General features: G+C 54.9%; 1 protein-coding gene across 1 annotated transcript in view; it reads right to left on the reverse strand.

Annotated features, from left to right (window-relative positions):
- Positions 1–27,376, reverse strand: part of Nphp4 (nephrocystin 4) — an 82,075-nt gene that overhangs the window by 40,285 nt on the left and 14,414 nt on the right. The window contains 8 exon segments of the mRNA XM_005079263.4: positions 5,124–5,306; positions 15,070–15,162; positions 15,164–15,197; positions 15,816–15,997; positions 17,089–17,225; positions 20,597–20,752; positions 20,885–20,949; positions 22,424–22,596. Coding sequence (XP_005079320.1) covers positions 5,124–5,306; positions 15,070–15,162; positions 15,164–15,197; positions 15,816–15,997; positions 17,089–17,225; positions 20,597–20,752; positions 20,885–20,949; positions 22,424–22,596 — 1,023 coding nt within the window.

Here is a 27,376-nt window from a genome sequence, read left to right on the forward strand (position 1 = left end):
ACTGGGAAGAACTGGCTAGCTGCCAGTCTGTTGGCGGGACACAGATGTGCCGCCAACAGTGGTGGACAAAATGCCGTGTGCACGGGTGCCCATTTCTCAGGGAACTGGCTGCCAGAAAGTGACTGTAGACACTGAATTCTGTAAGGATTAAAATAAAAAATTTAAAAATGGGGCCATTAGGGGCCAGAGAGACAGCTCAGTGGTTAAGAGTATTAGCTTCAGGTTTAGACTGGGTTTAGACTGTTACAGTTTGAATCTTAAATGCCCCCATTGGTCATGTTCAGAGCTACCTTGAAGGCATGTGGACCCTTTACTGGGCGGGGCCTGGCTGGTGCAAATGGGTCACTGGGAGCCACCTCTGCCGGTCATATCCACCCCCGACTCTGGATGCCTCCTTCCTTCCAAGTGAGAAGTCTGGGTCAAATGCTCCACTTGCTCCACCCCACCAACCCCGCCAACCCCGCCTTACCCTGCCAGGGTGCGCTGTAGTCCCTCTGATGCTTTCCTCCCTTGTTTCTAGCTGGCATTTTGGTCATGTCAAAATTAATTGTAATTAATGTACGTTATTGTTAATAATTTTTCTAAAGGTTTTCAATGTAAACCCCAGCAGGGGTGGGTGGTACACGCTGAGAGAGTTTGAGGCCATTGTGGGTTACACAGTGAGCCCTTTCCTCAAGTAAGTAACTAAAAGAATTAAATGAAAACTCATCCCCCACACCTCATTACCTCCAGAGGATGGATACAAGTGCTCTCACCCAGACACCGGCTCCTGACACTACACTGTCTTGTCCTATTTCGTCTAAACCCCTTGACGACCTTACGTGATACAATGTAGCTTTGGCCTCAACCTCCCATGAAGCCCGCTCCCACGCTTCAGTCTGTCTAAAGAAACTTAACCAATGCCACACTGCTCCCCAATTCCCTTCCTTCTGTTCCCTGGGAAGGGAATGCTTGTGCTCTGGTGACTACTGACGGGTGCAGAGCCCTGGGTTCCAAAACCTTTTGCTTTCTTCCCCGCTGGCCCTTGTGGCTTCGGAGAGGAGGCCACCCCCCCCCACCCACCCACCCCCCACCCCACCCCCCCCCACCCCCACCCCCCCCCCCCCCGTCCACGTTTCTCTGCAGGCAAGGAACCGTTTTTTCTATTTCTGTTCTCAGCTCCTCTTTTTAGCTTTTAGTTCTCAGCGGTTTCCCATGGTCTGGCTGGGGTTGTTTCCCATTTGTCTCTGGGCTTTGGCGGAACTTCCAGGCAGCTAGGTTTGTGTCTCTTGCCCCGAGGTTTCCTGCCATAACTTCAGAGGTGTTTCCTGCACCAGGCACCCTCCCATCTCCTGGGATCAGGCGCTGACTTCGGTGCTGGACTCTGGCGCCGTCCCAGCCTGCGGAGCCCAGCCTGCTGTTGCCAATCAACTCCTGCAGCTCTGGGCTCCAGCTCTGCTGACTGCTCTGCAGGTTCACAGACTCTTCCGTCATCAGCCCAGGTTTAGACTGCACTGCACTCATTTTAAAGATTACATTTACAGTCTATGGCCGCCGTGCAGTCCATGAAGAAAGTTGATAATGTGCGTCAGTGGGATCAGGGCTTCAGGTCCCAGCTTCTGGTCCCAGCTCCCATGGGCACTGGTGTCCACCTGAGTGCTCCTCTCCAAGCCTGCACAGTGCCCTTAAGATCTCCTGCCTGTGTTCCTCCAGTGGGCAGCCCCAGGACTGGACAGTGTCCAACCCACACACAGTCAGGTCTCAAACCCCTTCCTGTTGCTTAAGGTGGGATCCACACTGCAGGTTGGGATAAGCTTACGTTAAGCAACTTCGAAGGTTGCTTCCAAGCCCCTCCCATGTGAGCCACGCCCAGTTCCCTCCCTCCTACTTTCCAACCAGGCCCGCTGTGTGCATCGTACCTGAGGCCGAGTGATTTATAAAGAGGACGGGGGTGTGAAAATGGCTAACATCCTCATCCGTCAGCTCAGGAACTCTGTGCCTGATGTCTACAAATGATAAACTAATGGCGTAGGAAGCATCCTATTTCAAAATCATAGGTAAAGGACTATAAATCGTGGCTAGGAACTGAAAGTTCCGGCTTCCGGAGATACACATACTTTTAAAGGATTATTCACCCGAAGGAAAAAGACAAGAGAAGGACCACAGCTAGGCGGGAAACCCAGCCATGAGATGTTGCCTCGCTTCACAGCAAACAACGCAATAGCTGTTGGCACGAAGAACCCTAAGACGTGCTTCCCAGAAACAATGCAGCATCTCCAGTGTCGCGGCTTTCCTTGACCGACAGCTGCCGTTCCTGCTCAGCTGAGTCCGCGGGCTCGGGGACATTCTTCCACGTCCCCGTGTGCAAATTCAAAAGGCGGGTGCCGAGCAAGGGAAGGGAAGGGCTGCGGAGCTGGCTGGAGAGGGCACAGGTGATGCCCACTTGATTCCTGCTGGTCTCACTTGGGCAGTGTTGGGGCCACCGGCGAGGAACACGGAGGAGCCGGGGAGCTGAGCCGGGGAGCTCTCCCGGTGCAGGAGTGGAGACAGAGTCTGTGCCGTCACACTCACCACTTTAATCCACTCTGTCTGCTCACAGAGCTGGTCCTCAACCACAGGCAACTTCTGACCTTGTCCGCAAGGTCTGCAGACACTTGGGCTGCCAAAACTGGGGGTGCTACTGACATCTAGTGGCAGGAGATGGGGATGCAGCCAAACACCCTCTCGAGTGGACAGTCCCCAGCAAAAAAGTTACCTGGCAGAAATGCCAGCAGCTCCGGGATGGAGAAATGAAACTCAGATGTGGCGTTCTTCGTGGGAAATGGAAATGTTTGACACGTGTGTCACCAAGCAAGTCAAACTCTCAAAGTGTTAATGCCTGACACAGTTCACACAATCAAAAAGGGAAGGAAGGCAGCAAAGTGGCAAAGCAAGGGTTAGAGGGAACAGACGTGTACACCAGACAGACAGATGGACACACAGACAGACACAGAGAGACAGACAGACCGACAGACAGACACACAGAGACAGAGAGGGAGACAGAAACACAGAGAGACACACACACAGACACAGAGAGACAGAGACAGACAGACAGACACACAGAGAGACAGACAGAAAGAGACAGACAGACGGACACACAGACAGACACAGAGACAGAGAGACAGACACAGAGAGACAGACAGACACACACACACACACAGACAGACAGACAGACACACGGACAGATACACACACAGAGACAGAGAGACAGACACACAGAGAGACAGACACACAGACAGATACAGAGAGACAGGCACACAGACACACACAGAGAGATACACAGACAGACACACACACACACACACAGAGAGAGACAGACAGACAGAGACAGAGAGAGAGGCAGCCACACAGAGAGAGACACATGCATAGAAACATACAGAGGGACATATGACCACACAGAAACACAGAGAGACATACAGACATGAACACACGCAGGGAAGGAGGTGATTAAAAAGGCAGAGGGAGGGGGGAATGGCTTTGAGATTTCTGATGATGATTTCACAATAGGGCTCAAACTAGACCATGTGGAAGCCCAGCAAAATGTGGACCCATAATGAGAGGCATTGCTCAATCACCGCTCCCCGATGCAGGCCCCCAGAGCATCAGCCAGATTGTAAATAGCAGCTGTAGCCAGAGTCGGCATAGAAGTGACGCTGTGAGATGACGGCCCCTTGGCCTGAGAAAGAGGAAGGGAGCGCCGAGACAGGGGCATCACAGGTGCCGCACGGAAGAGTGGGGGCTGCTCCTGCCATACCCGGGAGCCAAGATGGCCCCACACATTGGTCAGAGCCCAACCGTACTTCCAAACCTGTTCACGGTGCCCCGGGTCACTCGACTTCCAAGACCACAACCTGGGTGGGGCAGCCAGGGCAGGCAGGGTGGCTCACACACCCTTCAGCCCCTCCTGACCTGACTTGCTTTCCAGGTTGGAGCTCAGAGAACGTCACGGCCGAGCGGCTTTTTTGCTCTGGGAATCTGCTGTGAGCCTGCCACCCCACATCCAGCTGAGAGGGGCGTGTGGTGGCTCCAAAGCCCAGCTGGGGACCAAAGCCAAAACCCTGCCTAGTTCTCGTGCCACTCACTCAGCCTCCCGGCAAAAACCGTAAGAAGTCCTCCAAGGCACCAACCACAGACACGAGTAGAGGAGAAACTCCTCCCAAAGTGAACACAAAGTGTGCAAAATGACCCCACACGGCATCCAGAGGGCAGATGTGAGCGAGGCAGCTAGCAGACCCAGGATGAAGCCGGCCTGACCACACCCCAGCAAGCACCAAGGGCAGGTCCCGGACACAGACAAGACAGGTTGTGTTCATGAAATACTGGACCCATACTAGTCAGTCTGGAGTCTTACAATAAATAAACTTCGACTCCATGGGTAAAACACTTCTGAGTAGGTGTGCAGACCGCGTTCAGTCCCGAATTCAGAAGAAGCTAGGAGTGGCAGCGCCTATCTATAACTCCAGTACTGGGCGGGGGGACAGGTGGCTCGCAGGGCTCAATAACTCCAGTACTGGGGGGGGGGGGGGACAGGTGGCTCGCAGGGCTCAATAACTCCAGTACTGGGGGGGGGGGGGACAGGTGGCTCGCAGGGCTCAATAACTCCAGTACTGGGGGGGGACAGGTGGCTCGCAGGGGCTCACTGTCCAGGCATGCTAGCTCCAATCAGCAAGTTTCAAGTTCTGTGAGATGCTGTGTCCAAAAATAGGATGGGGAAGAATGCTGGGAAAAACATCCAATGTCAACTGCTGGCCACCACACTCATTCTCATGGGTGACTGTACCGAATCTCTCTGTCTCTCTCTGTCTCTGTCTCTCTGTCTCTGTCTCTGTTGCTGTGTCTCTCTCTGTCTATCTCTCTCTGTCTCTGTCTCTCTCTATCTGTCTCTGTCTCTCTGTCTCTGTCTCTGTTGCTGTATCTTTCTCTCTCTGTCTGTCTGTCTCTCTGTCTGTCTCTCTCTGTCTCTGTCTCTGTTTCTCTCTCTGTCTCTGTCTCTCTCTGTGTCTCTGTCTCTCTCTCTCTGTCTCTCTCTCTGTCTGTCTCTCTGTCTCTCTCTCTGTCTCTCTGTCTCTCTCTGCACATGAGAGCCACACCTCTGAAGTACTCACCTCCTCGGAGCTCATGTTATCGGAAGGCACCTTATAGACCAGACAGTGTGAGGGGTTGTGCTGGACGCCACCCTGAAGAGGCAGAGTCACCTGTCCTGAGGTCGCTTCCAGCTGGGGGCTCCAGACGGCCCAGCGAACCATGTGCATGCCTGCCAAGCTGGAGAGAGACGTGGACGAGCCTGCCTGGAATGGAAACGAAGCACAAACGCGCGAGTTACGGCAGCAGCCGCGGAGGCGGAAACCAGTGCTGTGACCACACATAGCCTTTTCAGGAGCTCAGAGCTGCGCGAAGCCACGGCATAGACCTGTCCTGAGACCCTCCAGTCTTATGCCCCGCCAGGTTCCTCCTGTGGCTCAAGGCGGCGAGGGCCACTCTAAGACGCCGCCACTCCTCAGGGACCTCCCTGTAAACCCACAGAAACTTGCCTAGTTCTAGTCAGACGCATCAGGAAAATTAAAGGATGGAACCTGTGTTGCTGAACAGAAGCTTTGCAAACTAATGGCACACGCGCACATGTGTGTGTGTGTGTGTGGACATAGGTGTGTGTGTGCATGTATATGTGTATGTATTATGTCTGTGTGTGTGTTGTATGTATATAGGTATAAGGTATAGTATGGGTGTATATGTATAAGTGTATATGTATATGTATAGGTATATATGTATATGTCTGTGTGTGTATATATATGGGCATAGGTATATGTATGTGTGTGTATGTATAGGTGTATGTATATGTCTCTTTGTGTATGTGTGCATGTATAGGTATATGTATATGTATGTGTGTATACGTATAGGTGTATATATGTACGTGTGTGTATGTATAAGTATGTGTGCATTTTATGTATATATGTGTGTATATGTGTGTATGTGTGTATATGTATGTGTGTATATACATGTGTATGTGCTTATATATGTGTATGGATATGTGTGTGTATGTGTGTGTATGTGTGTATGTATAGGTATGTGTACATGTACATATGTATATGTATAGGTGTATGTATATATACATGTGTGTATGTATATGTATGTGTGCATGTATATGCATGTATGTACATATGTGTGTATGTATGTGTATATGCACATGTATGTATGTGTGTATATGTATGTGTGTGTATAAGTGTATGTATATGTGTGTATATGTGTGTGTATATATGTATGTGTGTGTATATGTATCTGTGTGTGTACATGTATGCATATGAGGGGGTGGAGGTGCATGACTAACTCAGGGTCACCTGTGCACATCCTCAGTAAAGACTGGACAGAAGATGAGCACATGCTGGAGGATGTAGATGGAGCTGGGAAAGAAATCAGGCTCAGTTCATGCATGACTCCTCCCCCTTCTCAGTGAGTGGCCCAATGAAAAGGATGAAGCCGGAGGCCACCCAGGCGCATGGCGTCTGTCATTACAGAAAGCCGTCTCCATAGATACAGATGTGGAGACCAGCTCATACAGGAAGCTGTCTCTACAGACACAGGTGTGGAGCCCGGCTCATACACACACAGGTGTGGAGCCCGGCTCATACACACACAGGTGTGGAGCCCGGCTCATACACACACAGGTGTGGAGCCCGGCTCAGCAGTGTATTCTAGAGCTGTCATGTTCATCTTTTTCCCTTGTAAGTGAGATGACAGCTGAGCTCCAGGTCTTTGTGGAGGACAGAGACGCCACTAGGCCCCTCAAGAGGTGACCACTTTTAGGAGAAGCCCTGACAGTCAGGTCCTGGGAAGGTGACCCACAGCTCTACTCTAGAAGGCCCAGGGAAGGGACCACCAGCCTGTTTCTCACTGGGACACAAAGCCCCGGCCGCCACATGTTCTAAAGCAACATCCTAATGGCAGTAGGAGGTGAAGGAGTCTCAACGCAGCCGGCCCACTTCCTGATGCTCTGAGTGGACAGCTGACCAGCCAGACACACGGGTTAACCAGATGAGAAGGCTCACTGCCCTAGGCAGCAGGTTTAGGTCACCCAGGTACAAACAAGGGCACCCGAGGGCATAGACCCGGGCAGTGGGCACCGCTGTGGGGGGGGGACACAAACCTGAGTAGCAGGTAGGGGGCCTCCTTCTCTTGATGAAGGGAAAGAGATCCACAGAAACCCACAGATACCCAAAGCGCCATCCACAAGAAAGGGGCGCCAAGGGACAAGATGGCGTAAGCTTCAGCGAGAACCAGCAAGGACGGCAGGGTTCTAGCGGTGGCCAAGGTCCTGAGAGACCCCGCTCATGTGACAAGAAACAAGGGGTGGCCACGGCACTGTCACTGCCACGGGGGCACGTCAGGATCCCAGGCAGATGCCGCACACTCACTAAAAGGCCTCCCTCTACTATACTAAACCACGGCCAAGTTCAAGGGCCAACCAAGCTGAATGACAAAGCAACCCAGCCTTGTTCCTGCGATGGGACCCTGTCCTGCCATGTGCTCTTTATATTCATGAGAGACAACTCCAGACCAGGGGTCTTGACCGCTGTCTTGCTATGCAACTGGACTTCGAACTGAGCAGACCAGCAGAGCAGGGCGGAGCTGGCCCTTCCCCCACAGTCTGGCTTCAGACGGTGGGTCTCAGTACTGCCATGTTCACGCCCGTCCGTGTTAACGGGGTTTGGGTTCCTGGCCACCGGGTGAGAAGAAAACCCTGAAGTTATTATAAGCAAAGAATCCAGAAAGTGGGAACTTTAGCATCAGACTCTGCCCCCGCCTCTACCCTGCCCCGGCCTCCACCCTGCCCCTGCCTGGGCAGGACAGATTCTGGAAGGTGCTGGCTGGGTAGCTGCAGGGCGTCTATCGGCGCAGGTGACAGATCTACTCCTTTCCATGAACAATCACTACACACGGAGTAAGCGCACTCGCCAATAAAACACCCTAAACTCAGGTAGCGGCTGGATGGCTTCTGTAAACAGCCGCTCAAGGCAGGATCGAAAATAAAGCAGGAATCCAAGTGTCCGTGCGATTGGTGTGACGCCTTCTGGCTCCGTTTCTCAAGTTAGGTGATCCTGACATCTGATTTTCCAATTTCACGCTTCTCCGTGGCCGTTTGGTTCTCGATCAATATGAATCTCTTCCATGTGGAATATCTGTCAGTTAGATAAACACCCGCTTCTCCTCACTTTTGTCTCTAACAGCAAGGGATGATTTGCGAGCTACTGATCACTTCTGGGACCCCCGGCACGATAACTGGGAGCTGGTGGCAGCTGGGCTCACACATCCGCCTGCCTCAGAGGCTCCTGCTTCAGGCCCCGTCCCCACAGCCAAGCACGGGCACAGAGCAAACGCGGTCACTCGCTCCTCCGGCTTCCCCTGCCCCTGACTCTTTCGGTTAGGATTAAAGGCTGGCTGGCACCACGGTGCAGCCCTGAAGACCCAGCTACCCAGGAGGCAGAGACAGGGGGACTCAGTGAGGCAAGGAGTTCAGGGACAGCCTTGGCAATATAGGACAATCCCATCTTAAAAGTGAAAATTAAAAAAAGATTTCTGACTTTTTTTTTCTTTTCCTGCCAAAGTTAGATCAGAATTCATACATGCTCACAAGAAAAAAGGCAAAGTCCAAACTGCTCTGAAATGACCACCTTTCATTTAGACTTTTAACTGTCCCAAACGATATAAAAGCCAAGGAGCGTAGACAGGCCATCAGCCGGGGTCTGTTCTGTTGTGGAGCTGAAGGGCCAGCAAAGCCACAGACGGAATTCTGACACTGACCTCCGGATGCCACAGCCCAGGGTCCCAGAGGTGGGCGGGCTGGTGGCTCACAGACGTCTGCCCCTTCCTGCTCCCTGTGCAGATGTGACTAGGGCAGTGAGGGATGGGCTCATCCGGGGTAGCCGAGCTACCTGGAAGCCGATGACAAGTGTGGTCAGAGTGGGAAAGAGATCTAGGATGGAGCCAGAGGCGTGCAGGGGCGGAAACAGCAACGCGCTGACGGAGGGGACGCCAGACAGGCGCCGAGGGAGCTGAGGACCGGCCTGCACGAGCAAGGGATGGGCCTCTCCCAGAGGGACACGCCTGCCATGCCTTGCTGTGCCCAGTGGAACTGACTGAAGCTGTGGCTTCCAGAAGTGTGTGAAAATAAACTCGGCCACTCTTAAGACAGCAGCCGCACACCGTCCCTGAGGACAGACCAACGGCCATGGTGGATGGTCTGTGAAAGCTCCCTGCATCACCCCAATCACGGAGAGAAAACACAAAAAGCAGAGAGAGAGTTGTGCTGGGAGGAAGCTCTTGGTACAACGCTTGCCTGAGTCTGATCTCTAGAACCAATGGGAGGAAAAAAGAAAAAAAAAAAAAAACCACAGGTAGGCACGGTAGCCCATCCTTGTAATCCCAGGTCAGAGGAAGTAAGACACAGGGATTCCCCAGGTGCTTAATGCCCTACCAGCCCCGCTATTTGGAGTTCCAAGCCAGCAAAACACACACACACACACACACACACACACACACACACACACACACACACCAAGTCACAGCTAGCACCCAAGGAGTGGCGATCAAAGTGTTCTCTACACACAAAGCAGAGTGACTTAAGTGGTCATCAGACCTCTAAGGGAGGTAACAAGAAAGCATGGGCACCGTGAAGGCCACTGCGGAGGCCACGGTTCAGACCCCAGCCAGGGCCCTGAGCCATCTGGCTCGTGGTGGGAGGAGAAGGCTCTGTCCTTTGCAGTCTGACCCACAGACCCACACCTAGAGGGCAGACGTGAGACCCAGACAAGCTTACCGCCTCCCCACCCGGAAGACCATAAAGGGATTCAGACAGCCTGAGTCCAGAGATCATCTCAGAATATGTACTTTTCGACACTCCCCCAAGAGGACCTAAGTTCTGGGCCTCTGAGGCAAACTTCACAAGGCTAAGACCCAAGGCAACTGGTCCTGGAAACAGTAGTAGCATGAACCTTCACCCTTCTCCCGCCGGCCTTCCAGCAGAGGGTCCCCGACCACGCAGCATCAATTTCACGCCCGCAGCCTAGCACAAATGAGAGGCGCAGTGAACTTGGCAGCTAATTCCCTTCACACGCATCCATGGAAGCAAAGGAAGCCTGACAGCCCATAATTAAAGTCATCTGCTCTCCCATGTATGACCCCCCCCAGCACACGAGGTGTCACTTAGACTCGCAGTGATCGTTTATTAGGCAATGTTTTCAGCTCCTTCAACTAAGTACGGTGGTTATCTTTAGTCATATACATGAGCCATGAAAGCAAGTGCCACAGCCTGCAACAGCCCTCGATTGGCTAACAGGCTAGCAAAACTGCAGCTCCTTAGTCAGCCTGCCAGGACTGAAAGAAGCAAGAGAGGTTGTCCTGGTTGAGAAGAAACTGTGAGGTGGACGGACGGGGGGGCGCCACCCATTAAGACTGAGTCAGGCCCAGAAGCTCCATAGAAGCCTATAAACCAGCTGCATGGTTAGCACTGGGTCCTGGCTTCTGCTTCCCTTGGAGAGCCTGTCTTGCCTGCTCCTTCTCCCCCTCCCTCTCCTCATCCCCCTTCTTCTCCCCCCTCCCCTCCCTCTCCCGTAAGTTCCTGTAGGCTAGCACCCCCTCCTGGAGCACTGGCCCGCTGCAGGGCCTGACTGTGGATGTCCTGAATATATGTTTCTCTTATTGGTTGATGAATAAAACACTGTTTGGCCAATAGAGAGGCAGGAAGATAGGCGGGACTAGGAGACAAGGAGAATTCTGGGAAAGGTAGGCAGAGAGAGACCAGAAAGAGGCTCCATGTAGCCATCAAAGGGGTAACAGGTCCGGGCATTCTCCGGTAACCCAAGACCACGTGGAAATACATAGGTTTACATTAAGGGGTTAATAACTAGGGCAGAGCTAGCCAGGAAGAAGCCCTAGCCATCGGCTCACAGTTTAGTAATTAACATAAGTCTGCGTGTGCTTATTTGGGGGCTGAAGTGGCAGCGGGACCTGGCAAGCAGAGAAACCCCAGCATCAGAGGCCTGCTGAGGCAGCACCCCGAGGACAAGAACTTCACCCCTGGTACCGGAAACCAGTCCACCGGAGGCACGAGCAGGAAGCCATCCCGGGCGGGCGGGGGCTGTGGGAGACGGGAACTCTCACTCGGGCGGTACCGGCTAAACAGGAAGTGAACACGAGGATGGACAGAAGAGTCCCAAGTGGGCAGACGTAGGAGACCGAGACAGGAAGGAGGGTTTGGTATGAGACGCGGAGCTCTGCTTCTGCAGCGGTGTCCCCGTGGGGCCCCAGGGACCAGCGGCTCGACTCCCTCCCCACCCCCACACACCCCGCCACCCCCGGACGCAGAGCCTAACCTAGGGAAAGGTGCACAGTGCGCGAAGACGCTGTGTGGAGAGCAGGCCACCTGTTAACACAGCAACCGTCCACGCAAGCACTGCAGTTCCATCAGGTCTGAAGGACGGGAAACGCCATACGCACAACAGCAGCTTGGAAAGCAAACACCTGTGAGGACATCTAGTAGGAAGCAGTCAAAATCCACTTTTGTAGCCACAAAAAGTCAAAAAAAAAATACAGGAAGAGCGGCTGGGGAGAGGGCTGCTACAGAGGGAAGAGGACAGGGGTTCGGATCCCCAGGAACCACATAAATAGGGGTAAATGTGGAGGCCTGTCTTCAGAAGGCGGAGACATCCCAGCAGCAAGATGGCTAGCTAGCTAGACACTGGTGAGTGTGCTGGCCAGCTTTATGTCAGCTTGCCGTAAGCTAGAGCCATCTGAGAGAAGGAGACATCACTGGAGAAAATGACTCCTTAAGGTCAGGCTGTAGGGTGTTTCCTTGATTAGTGATTGATGTGGTGGAGAGGCCACCCTGGGCCTTTGTTTCTGGGTTCTGTAAGGAAGTGACTGAGGAAGCCATAAAGAGCCAGTACACAGCACCCTCCATGGCCTCTGCCTCAGCCCCTGCCTCCAGGTTCCTGCCCTGTTTGAGTTCCTGTCCTGACTTCCTTCAGTGACAAACGGTGAGTGATGTCGGAATGTGAGCTGAATAAACCCTTTCCTCTCCAAGTTGCTATGGTCGCCATGTTTCATCACAGCAACAGGAACCCTAAGACAGTAAGCTCGAGGCTTGCTTGAGAAACTCTGCCTCGCAGGATAAAGTGGAAAATGCTCAAGGGAGACTCCAGACACCAATCTCAGGCCCCCACACACGGGAGCACACATATGTAAACATACACACAAGCAAGCACGCCACACACACACACACACACACGCGCGCGCGCGCACACAGAGTCACAAATGAAATTGAGAAGATACCGTGGCACACTGTTCCAATGGGTTAACTGGGCAATGAGGAGGCCTGCCCTGAATGTGGCAGCACACGCCCGCCGGCTGGGGTCAAGACTGGATAAAAAAAGGGGGAGGCATCTGACTGCACATACAGCCCCCACCCCGACCTCAGCTTCCTGGTCCATCAATGCGAGTGAGCAATGTCACACTCCTGAAGCCACCGCCATCACAACGCCTTTCCCACCGTGATGGGTACCCTCAAGTCAGAAGCCAGCCAACGCTACAAAGGTCTCCCAGGAGACGGCCCTGCCTACAGACCAGCACCACACATGGCGAGCACTTGAGTCTGTGTTAAACCAAAGAACACCAGTAAATACATAAATAACAAGTTAGAACCTAACTTCTTAGCGATTTGGGGCAGGGGACTGTCTTGTCATGTGACACCACTCAGAGCAACGTTTTCACACCTACAAGCCTAGGGAAGCGGTTACCTTGAATGAGCACACGACAGGAGGGTCTGCCTGGGAATCTATAGCTGGGCCCTCACCCACTCTGAGGCTTTGGGGAGTGTGCCCATCATTCAGTCGGTTGGCAAACGTTCTGGGGACCATGGCTGCACACATTAACAGCTTTGCAAAGAGGCAGCTCCTTGGGGACTGTCAAGGTACACCGTCCCCTGAGTCCTGACAAGGAAGCAGTCTCCCCGGGCACAGCCTCTTGGGCAACTCGAAATCCAGTCTATTCCCAAAGACAAAATACAGTGACAAGGCATTCGGTTGCTATGGCTAAAGAGTGAGACACTTAGCAACGGGTACACCTCCCAGTTTGTTTGTTTGTTTGTTTGTTTGTTTGTTAATAATGAGCAAGTGCTCGAGGCTGGGGAATGAAATGGATTCAACTTTCAGCCGGTGCTCTCCCTGACCCAGACGGTCTCCCTCCTATCCAGATGGGCCATTTGAAGATTCACTCTTCACAAAAGGGGATTACGGCTCTGAAGCACAACTCCAAGCCAGAAACCTGGCACACGGGACAAGCAAACCCTGCAAAGCCACCATGGGAACATGTCCACCAAACGGCGAGAAAATGGGGGGGGAGGCTTGGCTTGAGTGAGGATGCTATGCGGGAATCTTACTACTAGAGCAAGGCGTCGCTTTCAATGACCTCGGGGATGAGCTGGGAAGCATCCCTCCCGGCTGACCCTTCCAGGCAGTGGTGGCACCCGCCGTGAGGAGCTGAGTCTATCTTCGGGGATGGCCACCAGCCATTTACAGAAAATGATAGAAGGATCACATGTGCTCTCGAGTAGAGAACAGACGGGCCCAGAGCGGCAAACACGAGGCCGGTGATGGGACACGAGGATCATCACACACTGGTCTGCACCCCTGTCTGTGTGCCAGTTTTCCAAAGGGAAAAAAAAAGAGAATATATTCAGAGGGTGGGGAGATGGCTCCAGAGGAAGCGTTTGCTGAGCAAGCGTAAGGACGGGAGCTCGTATCCCCAGAAGCCACGCGAAGGCACGGGCAGGCACGGGGACACAAGTTATCCCAGCACCTGGGAAGCAGAGACAGAGGGTCCCCAGGCCAGGCCGGCTGGTTAGAGTAGTCAGGACTGCTGAGCTCTGGGTTCAGTGACAGACTCTGCTAGGTAAGTAAGATGGATGAGGAGCAATCGAGAAAGATTCCTGTCGCAAACTTCACATGTGGACCCAGACACGCACACACCCCCGGATACCCACACATCCGGAGAACCAAGGACAGGAAGCAAGGAGTTCGCATCCCGGGTGAGTAACTGAAGATGACACCTCCAAGGGCAGCACTGGCCAGAAACGTGTACACAGCTGAAGACGGCCCTGAACATCTGCTCCCCTCCCCCGCCTCCGCCCCCTAAGTGCTGAGGTCGCGCCCCACAGGCCCGGTTCTCCCACAGCGGGTCCACGATGCCCCACGCCCATGAGCACCTGCACAGCACATTTCAGGTAAAGCACTGTGGGGTAAACAAGGCAGCAGGGGATAAACTGTCCGCTGAAGCGACCAGGACCTGAGGCTGACCTCGGGAAGGCCTGGTGAGAGCACAAGACATGGAGGTCAGGGCTCTGCCGCGGCAGGGATCGGCAGTACAGTGGGCAGGTGGGCCCCAACCCCTCCCCGCCCTGGACTCAACTTGCTTCCTCGGAAGACTGGCCCCGCAAGGAAGGCCCTTGCCGCCGTGTCCCGTCGGCCTTCCGTTGCTTCAGCTGTTAAATGATCCGGCCTTTTCCGAGCAGAAACTGAATCCTAAGGACAGCGTGATCGGTTTCCCAGGGACGGCGCCCACATGTACGCTGTCTCCCCACTGCGCTTCTCTCAACCAAAGCTACAAATTCTTACTCTTCATTAAGACGTAGGCACACGTGAAGTTCACTATAAAAAGCCGTTTATCACTCACGCAGACTCAAGCTTCACTACACCCCATAGCAAATGAAAAATAGAGTAAAATGGCCTCATTTCTCAAGGTAATTACCGGCTCGATAATTATGAATCAGGGCCGCTATGATGCGTGACGCTTTCCTGGGCCATGTCCCTACCGTCACAGAATGTCCGATCCTCGGGGAGACGATGAGGGCGGGACGAGACCGTTTCCTTGCCCCGCGGGCCGTGCTGTCACCAAGGCTTTTACCGCAGAAGAGACACCAGTGCCCGCCAGGTCCCCCCACCCCGCCCCCACCCCGCAGCACAAAGCTAACCGTGTGAAGGCGGATACGAAAGGGAGACTCACGCTGCCGTCCGCCCGTGACGGGCTGCTGAACACGTACTCCAGCTGGAAGACGATGGCGAACGCCGGGTGGCTGACCATCTCCGGGAGGCGTAAAGCGGCTTCTCAAAACTAGAGCCTGGTTTCCAGAGCTGGTTGGAGACACAAGCCAGGAGGTGTTGGAGCACGGGCTCCCGTCCCACCTGGGTCCCCTCACCACGGTGAGCAGCCGCAGCCCAGGGACTCCAGGACACAGAGAGTCTGCTCTGCTCGGCCTACGGTGTTCACTGAGTTTACCACTAGCAGCAACTTTAGTCTTGCAGAGGCAGCCTGCAGGGGAGCAGTCAAGTCACTGCGAGCAGCCGGCCACAGAGGCGTGGGAGGGTCCTTCCCAGCACTAAGCCCCGGCACGACCCCTGACCCCTGCACACCCTACAGCGATGTCTGCAACGGGCCGTGGCACATGGGATCCAACACAGAGTAGGACGGGAAGCTTTTGGAAAAAGAAACCCCGGGGGCCGTCCAGACGGGGTGCAAGGGGCTCTTCAGACCCTCAGCTGGAAGCTTCTAAAGCTCTAGCACCAAATTTGTCACAGCAAAAACAGGGGCTTTTTTCCCTAAGTGTCCAACCCTGAGGTTTTGCCTGACAGGTGTGGCTGAGCGAAAGGGAAGAGGGGATGGGGCGGGGCGGGAGGGGGCACCCACAGGGCAAGCCCCACTGCGCGCCCAGCATTTTCACTTCACCTCGGGCTCCTGGCACGGGGAGATACCTGCTCCTGGAAGAGGCGCTGACTCTCCTGCTGAAGCTGGCCGAGCGCGTCAAGGCCACGTCCATCTCAGGTACAAGCACGACAACCTGCGGCCGGTGCACGAAGCCCAGGCCATTGTGGACACAGACGTGCAGGCGCCTCTCCAGGACCTCTAGGCTGCCGCCATCCAGCAGGCCGACCCCCTACAAGAAACGCGGGGTACAGAGAAAGAGTCCTACGTGGCCGGGGAGGGAGTGGCCAGAGAAGACTGGGTGGGCCAAGGCGGGGTCTACAAAACTCCCAGGAGGAGTGACACTGAGCGTGACCACTGGCCACGGGCACACTGGGTATATCCCAAGCAGAGTGGCGTTCCCCAGGCAGCATGCACGGAAACAGACAGCTCAGCTGACAATCCTCATTATACAGCAACCTCCACATCTCGGCCTGCTAGTCCTCGGTTAACAAAAACAAAAACAGCGGAGACATGTGGAAAAGGACAGCAAGGCAGTAAGAATTCCTCCACAGCATCTACGAGACTGTTGTTACGCCTTAACTCCCTCAACCAGCTCTGCAAAGTAAGAAGGCAGCAGGAGCTGCAGGAAGAAAGTGGGTCCCTCTTGACCCTGGCTCAGCCCTATGCTTACCTACCGTAGGGAACAAGAGCCAATGAGTCGCCCTCATCCATATATACACCTCATTAGTAACTAACTAATGGCCTGGCGGTGGTGGCGCACGCCTTTAATCCCAGCAATCGGGAGGCAGAGGCAGGCGGATCTCTGTGCGTTCGAGGCCAGCCTGGTCTACAGAGCGAGTTCCAGGACAACCTCCAAAACTATACAGAGAAACCCTGCCTGGAAAAACCAATAATAATAATAATAATAACTAATTAATAATAATAATAACTAATTAATAATAATAATAACTAATTAATAATAATAATAACTAATTAATAATAATAGTCAATAATAGAATGGAACCAGCGGAGCCACCCACTTGAACAGCTTACGTCAAGCACCATTAACTAAACACGTCACGTGGTGCGGTGAACAAACGGCTCATCTTTACGGGGCAGACGATCCCAAGAGGGGACGAGGGGACAGAGGACATCCCTGAACAGAGAAGAGGACCAGCTGCCCCCGGGAGGCAGGTGTGGGAGAAAGTAAAGCCGTGACTTCAGGAGAGGCCTGACCCCGGGTGAAGGCCACGCACAGATCTGCAGGAAGGCATCCCAGGGCGGGAGCACAGGCACGGTCCCTGTTCAGGCTGAGCTGCAGCAGGGTGGGGCGTGAGGTACCTCCCGGAAGTGGTCGCTGATGAGCAGTCCCAGAAGCTCCTCCTCGAACTTCTCCAGGGAGGGGTACAGGGTGAAGAAGAGGTCGTCTAAGTGCCATGTGGTGGGCTTCTGGAAGCGAGGCTTCCGCAGGGCGTCACCTGGAGTGGGAAGAGAGCTCAGGTTGTCCTCGTGGGGGAAGCAGAAGCCACACACCGCGCTCCCACCAGTCTCGGGCACAGAGACCGGGACCTGCAGGCAAGAGCCGCTCAGACAGCACGTTGGAACCTCTCTGCAGGGCAAGGTGGGCTCAACCAAGCTCACCCAGGAATGTGCGTGAGCGTGGTACAGACACTGGAGGAGGCGTGCCAACCGGTACCACGAGAAAACCCTCTGTCCTGACCCAGAAGCACCTCCTGGGACTTCCTGGGGACAGGGGAGGTGAGGCTAGCCCCAGGACAGGGCTCAGGGTCCACACTGAGGGCAGGATTCGAGTGTGCTAGGGAGGTCTCCCTCAGGTCCTCAGAAGGAGGCAGCCAAGCGATTCTCACAGCCCTACGGCTCCTGAGCTTCACGGTTGCCGTCCCCGCCCATCAGCTCCCATCTCTACATCCTCGCATGCTCTCTGTGATCACCCGGGCACTGAGACAGAAGGCTGGGGGGGGTCTTAGGAACCAGTTTCAAAGACACAAAGGGAGTTGGCTGGGTGTGGTGGTGGCGAGGGCCAGCCTAGACTCACTCCTGCTGGGAGGAACGGAGAGGAGGAAGAGAGGGGGGAGGGATGGATGGAGGGGAGAGGTGGAAAGAGCCAAGCTAACACTTGGTGCTGAGGAGGCCATCGGAAGAGCACGGTGGCCAGCCTCCTGCTAGAGGGTCAGCCGTGTGGAGCAAGCGTCCGTGTCAGCTCCACCAAGGACTCGGGAGGCAACGGCACGCTGCCTCACAGCAACACGAGTGCGTCTGATGCCACTGAACCTCCTAGTGGAGAATGTCGATGGAGACGCACTCACGTGCTGGTGTGCACACGGGTACGCTGCATGTGCATATACGTGTGAGCATGTGTCTGCACATGTGTAAGTGTGCATACGCGTTCTGACGGGGATCGGCCTAGTGCCCGTCTTGTCACAGTGCTGACCCCAACTCTGCATCTGCATTATCTGCTGGTACAGAAACAGGAAGGGAACTCACCGTCCCCCTTGCCCTCGAAAGGCTTGCCCTGCCTCGGGCAGATGGTGGGTCGGCTCCGTGCCATGGGACATTCCGATGTTCAACAATTGGGCACAATAACGAAAGACAAGCAGCCCGCCTGGCTTTGCCCAGGCTTCCGTGCAAGCAGGGGAAGGCCACGGTGGAGAAAGACAGGCTGCCCAGGATCCGCAATGAGAAAGGAGAGAAACCAAGCTCAAGCAGGCTACAAGGGAGGCAGGATGGGGGTGGGGAGGAGAGGGCCACACCAGAGGCTACGCCCCAATGTCCAGCAGCACGGGCCAGCAGAGGCCTGGCACAGGCCAGTTGCAGGGAACAGGCCCTCGCTGCCAGAGCTTAACAGCACAGAGCACAGCGAGGAGCTGAACAGAGTTGCTGCAGCCGTGACAGGAGCGTGTCTCACCACTCGCCAGACCACCCGAAGGCCGGTAACCAGAGCCCACAGGAGAAGGGCAGAAGCAGGTGACGTTTTAGGAGTGCGACTGAAATGAGGGAGGGCTCGGGAACTGAGCTCGGAATGGACCCCAACTCTCCCTGTGGCCCTGAACCAGCTCTCTCTCTCTCTCTCACACACACACACACACACACACACACACACACACACACACACACACACACACCCGCCTGGCCTCTCAAGCTGTTCAGTTCTTTATCTCTGCATGAGTGGGCAGCACCCCTGCCACCCCCCCCACCTCCCCACCCCACCCCCGCGGCACGGCACACACACACAGCAGTGGGGAGCCAAGTTCCCACAGAGGGCCGTCCTGCCAAGCCCTCCAAGGACCCCCTGTGAATGTCCCATCAGCACACACCCCACCTCTGCTCCTGGGAAGGACTGGTGTATGTAGACACATGACAAAGACCAAAACGGCCAATCCCGGAGGACTACTGTCATTCAGAAGAGACTACAGGGCTCGGGAATCTCTGGTGGCTCACCAGAGGCCACTCTAGCAACAGGGGGCCATCCCCAGTGGCTGGTGGCCTTGACCAAGTCCTCAGGTAGGCAGGAAGTGTCTCCTGTACTGCCTTACCCGAGAAGCTTCACCGTGTGGGCAAGCACATGCCAGGGACGACGGGGAAATACCGTGAGCCCCAGCTGCAGGGCTGAAAAGCCATTTCAGTGAGCGGGTGGCGGGTACAGAGAGAACCTAAAAGCGGGGAGCCCGCTGGATGCACCGTGGTCAAGGGACACCTTCCAGAGCCGAGCAAGCCAGCAGCCTTGTTACAAGCGTGGCTGTGACAGAAGGGAGACCCACACTTGCTGTGGCCGGAGCCCATCCTGAGGACAAAGCTACAGTGTGGCCTCTCTACCACAGCACGGCCACGGCAACGGTGGGAGACGGCCAGCTCCTTTGGAGGGATCATCCTAGAGCGGCACACCCAACGCCGCGTGGCAACAACACAGGAGAAGGCAGGGAGTTGCTAGGGAGCTGGGATGGTGGCGGTGCCCTGCCCGGTACTCCGGGAAGGGGGCTGGGCAGGGAAGGACGTATGGTCCCATGACCAAACCCAACCCGTCAGGGCCCAGCGACATGGCCATAACCACACCACGACCCTGCTCGGCACAGAGGCAAGGAAGATGACCCCAAGCACAAAAGCCACAGTGGCAGGGGATAGAACATTGTAGAACAGACATAAAGGACGAAGGAGGCTGGGCAGGTTTGGGAATCCCTGTGGAGAAACCATCTCTGGGCCATGTCTTGTGCCTGACTCTGCAGGCTCTGGAGGAAGTGCCTGAGTCTCGAGTGTGGCTCAGGGGGCTGAGGCTGGGGGAGAGCAGCTCCGCCACTGTACCGAAGAGACTACACAGCAAAGAAACCAGAGGCTCAGGGACACGGTGGCTTTCTCCACAGGGTCAGGTGTGGACGGGAGAATGTCTAGACTTCCTGTATTTACTGAATAAGGATTGCTGGCGTGGCTTCAAATCTTTACGATGTAAAGATGCTAGCGCCCCCTGAACAGCCCACTTAAAAATGCTCACAGCGGTCGACTTTCTTATAGGTACTTCAGTGCGACCAAGAAGGGATCGTGACAGGGCACTGATGTTGCAACCGGGAGGGAGAGGGGTGGGATCCAGTGGTTTTCCCGGCACAGCCACGGAGACAGGAAGCGTGGATGCGACAGCACTGCTCAGAGAAAGAGGCTATGACGCTCTTCAGGGTGGGGCTGGGTGATGGCTGTCACTGTCACCCCCTCGCCCACCACACCACCAGGCCACACCGCTGAGCTACTACGAACACTTGGGCAGCCCTGCCACCATCACCTGTCAGGACGGACCCAGGTCCTCCCGGGTTTGAGCCAGTGGCGAGATCCAAGGGCAGCTTACCCGTGTCCCCGTGAGGAGGCAGGAGGCCGGGGATCAGCTGGAGACCAGACACCAGGAGATTCTCGGGGAGCAGGTGGAAGGCTGGCTCCAGAGGTGGGTGTGGCTTCAGGGTGTACTGCAGGCTACAGCTGTCCATGGGTGTCATGTGTTTGCTCTCTGTGGGGAGGAGCACCAGGCGTGGGCTACAACCGAGACTATTTCCAGTCAGAGACTAAGACCCAGGAGTTGAGAGCAAACGCCATGAGTGGAGAGGGCCTGCTTTCCCACGGAATGACGTCAGGCTCTTACGTTCTATGGGATCCTGCAGAAGTGGATGCAGCAGGGCCCTGGGGGTGCCGTGATACAGCCTCAACCTAGGAGACAGAACCAGGAAGCGTGTCAACCGCCCACATCTCATGACCAGGACAGTTCCTGGGACCCAGCCCTCCTGGAGCCTCTTAAACGTTGCTGGTCACATCTGCTGCACAAACAGAGGTGGCTGAGGCCGGAGCCGGCCCGCCATGTCATGAAACACACGCCCCACAGACCCGCAGCCCAAGGAGCAAGAAGCTAGAAAATGGGATGGAGAGATGGCTAAGTAGCTAACGGTACTCGCTGCTCCTCCAGAGAGGCTGGGATCCATTCCCAGCACCCACGTCGGGAGGCTCACGACCACCTATAACTCCGGCTCCAAGGGATCTGACACCCTCTTCTGGCCTCTAAGGGTACACACACACACACACACACACACACACACACACACACACACACACACACACACAATAATAATAATAATAGTTTAAGCTAGAAAGCAACAGAAATAGCCTAACTGAGAAGTCCCAGGAAGACAGTATCCAGCCCCCTCCCTGGAGTCACGTCTCCATCTAGGCATGGCATTCCCGTGCATGTGTCTGGCAATGTCTGCAGGGTAAACGTAGTTAACACACTGAGCAGAGACAGATCCTGGCATCTGCTCGTGGAGGCCAGGGGCCCTGCCAAAAATCCTACAGTGCACATAATGTGTCCACAGAGAAGAATGACCAGGCCTGAGTGCACATAATGTGTCCACAGAGAAGAATGACCAGGCCTGAGTGCACATAATGTGTCCACAGAGAAGAATGACCAGGCCTGAGTGCACATAATGTGTCCACAGAGAAGAATGACCAGGCCTGAGTGCACATAATGTGTCCACAGAGAAGAATGATCAGGCCTGAGTGAGCGGCTCCGACACCGAGAAACTCAGATCAAGAGGTGTGAACTCGAATCCTGGTTGGAAGGATTCCACGGAGTTTATCCGTCTCTGTATGTCCAGCTTCTGAACAGCCTGGTGTGCAGCAGGCACATGACTGTCGCCTGCTGAGTGATGACTACTACAGGGTTAACGTCACACAGGTGCCTCTCCTGCACAGGCGAGGGGGTAGGCCTGCCTGAAATCCCACACAATGCAGGCGACGGGTCAGGCCTGGGGCCCGTGTACACACCGCATCCAGCCCAACACTCACACAAAGCTGGTTCTTGCTTCGCAGAAAAGAACAACTCTTTGGCTAACTTAGAATTAGCACCAGACACACATATGTGTTATACAGACATTCTTGCAGACATAAAATGAAAAATAATTAAATCGAGAGAGAGAGAGAGAGAGAGAGAGAGAGGAGGAAGAGGGAGGTGGAGGAGAAGGAGGAGGAAGAGGAGGAGAGGAGGAGGAAGAGGAGGAGAAGGGGGAGAGGAGGAGGAGGGGAAGAAGGAGGAGGAGCAGGGGGAGGAGGAGGAGAAGGAAGAGGAGAGGAGGAGGAGGGGGAGGAGGAAGAGGAAGACGAGGAGGAAGAGGAGCAGGAGAGGTAAAGGTACCGTTTATCCTGAGCAGCAGAGGTGGGAGACTCTGCTTTGGTGGCAAAGATGTGAAGAACTCCAAACCCACAGGACAGCGCCTGCAGGGTGCCATCCCTCTTCCTGCCTTCAGCGACCACTTCTACCACAGCCACGATGTTCGGGTGGTTCAGGGTCGTGTGGAAGTAGAAAGGCTGCGGGAGAGAAGGCAGAGGTGGCTGGGGGGGGGGGGGGAGGGCGACGACAGGCAAGGAGCAGCACGGGCAAGGAGCAGGCACTCTCCTCGCCGCACCTGCACGGGCTGGGGAGGCGCAAGCTGGGGGAGTGGAGCCCGCACCCCAGAAACCCATGGGAACACCGAGCAAGCAGTGTGACGGCCCCGCTTGCAGTTCCAGCCCTGAAAAGCAGAACTGGGATCCCGAAAACAAGACTCGGGGCTGAGGGACCCAGCCATCGTCACTCCCTCGTTCAGTTCAACGTACTTGTTTGGGGTTCAAACTGACCAAGTCACACTCCCAAAATCAACCCAAGGCTGCCAAATGCACTCAGGCAATGTGTACAACCACACAAATACGTGTACACACATATGTCTATGCATTCCACACACACAAAACACACACATAAACACCACACACACACACACACACACCACTGCTGGGCACAGTCAACCCCAACCTCAGCCAGCACACAGCATAGAAACGTTGAGTCACTGCCTGGCATGCTGACTCTCACCCCGCCTGATGCATTTGTTTTGTGAAGTCCCATCCAAACTAAGTGTGCTTCAACCAAGAACTCTTAGCGTTCTCTGAACTAAGACAGGATCCACAGCTGACAGCCAGCACCTTTCACAGTGAAAATTGACTGAGATCTGGTGGGGGTGGGGGTGGGTACTTAAGCCTTTAGAAGCACAGGTAAGGACTTCTTTTTAAGATTTTATTTTCAGTCGTGTGTTTGGGGAGGGGTGGGGGAGGCGGGTGCATGCAAGTGCAGGTGCCCAGAGACGCCACAAGAGGGAGCCCAGTCCCCTGGACAGGAGGCACAGACGTCTGTGAGCCGTGGGTGTGGTAACTGAACTCGGTTAAGGCCTGTTAACTGACATCTCTCCCGTTTGTTTGTTTGTTTGTTTGTTTGTTCTGTTTGCTTTTTGAGACAGAAGTCCCAGCAGCCCCTGCTGACTGCAAACTGACGATGCAGCTGACTCCTGATCCTCCTGCCTCCGTGTCCCCAGTTCCCAAGTGCCAAAGACCAGGCTTGCACCACCAAGTACGGCTTGACATCTTTTCATTAAAAGATTTCTGGAGCCTAGCAGATGGCAGTAAATCTCTTGTGAAAAGGTCCTCCGTTTATAGCATTCCTAGTTCCAGAGTGCAGACAGGAAATCTGGCCCCTGGGTGGGTGAGGGCTTGCAAGGGAATGACACAGGACAGTTGAGGCGAATCCATTTGCCTCTGACAGGAGAGTGCATGCTCACAAACTGCTCACACTCACGTGCGCGCGCACACACACACACACACACACACACACACACACACACACACACACACACACACCTGGCTCGGTGCGCTTATTTTCGGTTCTAACTGACCAAAGCACGAGCGTGAGAGACAGAGGTGCCGCTAGGGGTTGGACTTGCCACCCATGGAGCCTGGTGTCCACACCCTGGGGAGCAGCCCTGAACTGGCTTCCACACGCCACCACCTTTCAGTGTCTGGGCGTCTAGGCCCCAGCTGAGCACAAAGACGCCCCCGCAGACAGTGCCAGGCAGGGCCCAGGCCGGCCAGTGGCATGTGATTGAAATTTGGGCTAACACTCCTATTAAGGAGTCATTACCATGGTGTCACCCAGAAAGTGGTTACTGTAATCACGGACTGTCAGCCAGGATAACGGAGGGATGCATTAAAACATCAGCCACGAACTATAAATCGTTATTCTATTATCTTTTATTGCAGAATGATGAAATAATGACCACTTAGAGCTGACAGGTGGCTGGACGGAGACAGACATATGCGTCAGGTTCCTGGACTCGGCGCTGTTTGCAGAGCCTGCTGGGCCGTTGGGCCTGACACTGCCTCACCTGTGTGTTTACACCTCCGCGCACTGGTTTTATGGACACGGCCCTTTCTCTTTCGGAAGTAAAACAAAGACTTAAATTCTCACAGGAAACAGTGGGCACTTCCCAGCTTGGAGGTCACCTTGAAACTGCCGCACCTGAGCAATGGGACCAGTGGGGGCAAGTCCAAGCAAAAGGAAAGAAAAGCAAGGACAAGCGTGCTATGCCACTTAGGTCTTGCCGTCACTGCCAATCACTGGGAAAAAAGGGGGCAGCTACGGAAATGCTTGCATTGCTCAGGAACGGAAAGCTCCGAGGAGCTGGGGGAAGCAAAGGCCCCCCAGGGACGGACACACGGACACATGCTCAGCTCCGCTCTGTCTGTCTGGATCACCTGCGCCTAGGAGCGCACACCCACCCCCGACCACCGCAGCTGTCCAGCATGCGAAAGGCTCCGGAAAAATCCCAGACAGCACACAACTGAGTGACACCTGTGAACAGTCCTCCAAGCCAGGGCGATTTAATTAACAACACGCCGAACATTTTGAGGACAAAACTCTGCGTGTCAACTAAAACGGCCTGATTAAAAAGTCTTGAGTCAGGCCCATCAAATCCCCCCATGAAGAAAGTCACCGCCAACAGCTCTCTCGTGCGCACCGCCTCCCTGGCGGGGTAAACAGATTAATAAATCATCTCAGGGAGTCTGTCCTGATGCCTTCATCTTCAAAAGCACACGCCACTGCCTAGGGGCCGGGTTTCCATTCCTTGCCCACAACGGCAGAATTGAAACCGGCTCTGACAGTGTTGCCTCTTCTAAGAAGCTGTACTTGGCAGGCTCTGCTGACAGCTAGGTCGACCTGCTCCACACACGCCCCCCCCCTCCCAGGACCGGCAGAGAGCTGAGAAAAATCAAACCAGCGTCTTGCAAAGAAGTGGTTCAAACCAAGCCACCAGAGGCTGGGGAGGTGGCCCGGTGCGTCCGGCTGCTAGCCATGCGAGCACGAAGCCCTGAGTTCCCATCCCCCGCACCTAGGTGAAAAAAAAAGCTGTCACCTCCGGGCTGGGGGTGGACACCGAGGGGATGGTGGCGGTGGAAGGAGAACCTGTAGGCTGACTGGTCAGCCTAGCCAAAAACAAGCATCAAGGAAGGGGGGGAGTGACAGGGCTGGGCACCCCACCCTCCCATTACCACTGTGCAACAGACACACGCACACATATGTCTACACATGCACACACACGCACACCATACACACACACAAACCACACACATGTACACATGTGCGCATACACACAAACACATATGCATACATGTGTACACACATGCACACACCACACAAACACATGTACACACATGCACACCAACAATAATAAGTCTTTCATGCAGGATCTTCGGGGAAAGCAATCCAGGAACGTCTCCCGAAGCTTCCGTGAACTGACTGCCTCGGGCTGGGCTCAGGTTTCCCGGCCAATGGCCATCAACACCGAGCACCCCAAGCTGACCAGTGTGCACGCAGTGTGCACCCCACTGTCCCCTAAGACATTCACAGGCTCGGTTCCGAAGTCGGAAGCTGACGCTTTCGGGAAGGCGTCACAGCGGGTGGGGTCAGGCGCGCACCATCTCAGCACAGACCAGGAGGCCCAGCCGTCCGCGTGAGTGGTTCTAAGGCTGGGAAACTCAGATCTAGAGGGGCAACGTGAACTTGAACCCTGGCTGGAAGATTACACGGGAGCTTGCCGGTCTCTGTATGTGCGGCTCCCGTGCAGACTCGGGTGCAGTGGGGGCTCAAACATCATCTACCCAGTGAACCCGCCCTGCCTCGCGGGCAACTGCTCGAAACCACTTGACTCACACCCAAGGTACACGTCTCTGCACATGGCACGCACGTCTCTGCACACGGCACGCACATGACTTCAAGGTCAGAGCTGAGTGGCCTTCCTGAAACTCTGGCTTTGTCCCACGTGCAAGCCGCAACAAACCCAGCAACTGGGCCCAAAGCTGGCCCTCACTCCAGGTGGAAAGCAATTCCTCGGCTAACTTACAAACGAGGGTGATCCAACGCCATCACCCTGACAAAGAAAGAGACACCAGAGAACAGAGCAATCAACCCGGTGACTGACGGGTCACTCCCCATACAGTGAAAATCCAACCTTGGCAACAGCCGATGGACGCTGCTTGTACCGGCCACACCTTAGGCTGGCCCTAGGAGTGGGCACTTCCGACCTGCAGGGGGGCAGAAGCAGTTCTCCAGGGGTTGCCCCGAGGACCCGTGAGAGGCAGCAAGCCTGAGAGAGTGGAGTGTCTGGTCTGGGTCGGGTCTGATGAAACAGGGGTCCGGGGGTATCGGGGTTCCTCTGTCGGTGCCCTGTCCCTGCACGGCTCTGTTTACTCTGAGGAGTGGGAGCCATCAGGACTCTGGTCTCGCCACACTGGATCTGAAATCACCTGTCTCTATGAAGGGCAGGGAATCGCCCTGCCGCTTTCTCGACGCCTGGGCTGGTATGCAATGGGGGAGCGGTCTCTGCTCTGGGTGGAGCTGTGTGTGTGGAGAGTCCCGGATATCCAAGGAAACAATCTGAGGGGAGTTATGTCCGCCTCAGGAGAAACGTGGAGTGTGCTGTACTGTGGTCACCAGGATGACTTCCTAAAAGATATTTCCTAGAGGCTGAATGATCAGGTGTCTGAAAGGAAGCGAAAAAGCAATTCCTCTCCACTGGGGAAGGTCTTGGAGTGCAGAATGGAGGGGACCAGGGACCAGGGACCAGTGCAAAGTCACTGTTTACCAAGACATGAGTCTTTTCTGAGGTAGAGCTGACTGCAGTTCTGAGACGGCATCCCCTCCATCACATCCAGTCACATGCATATATACATATATATATATATGTATATATATATATATATAGAGAGAGAGAGAGAGAGAGAGAGA

Source organism: Mesocricetus auratus, unplaced genomic scaffold, assembly GCF_017639785.1.
Source record: "Mesocricetus auratus isolate SY011 unplaced genomic scaffold, BCM_Maur_2.0 Super-Scaffold_100042, whole genome shotgun sequence".
Taxonomy (NCBI): Eukaryota; Metazoa; Chordata; class Mammalia; order Rodentia; family Cricetidae; genus Mesocricetus; species Mesocricetus auratus.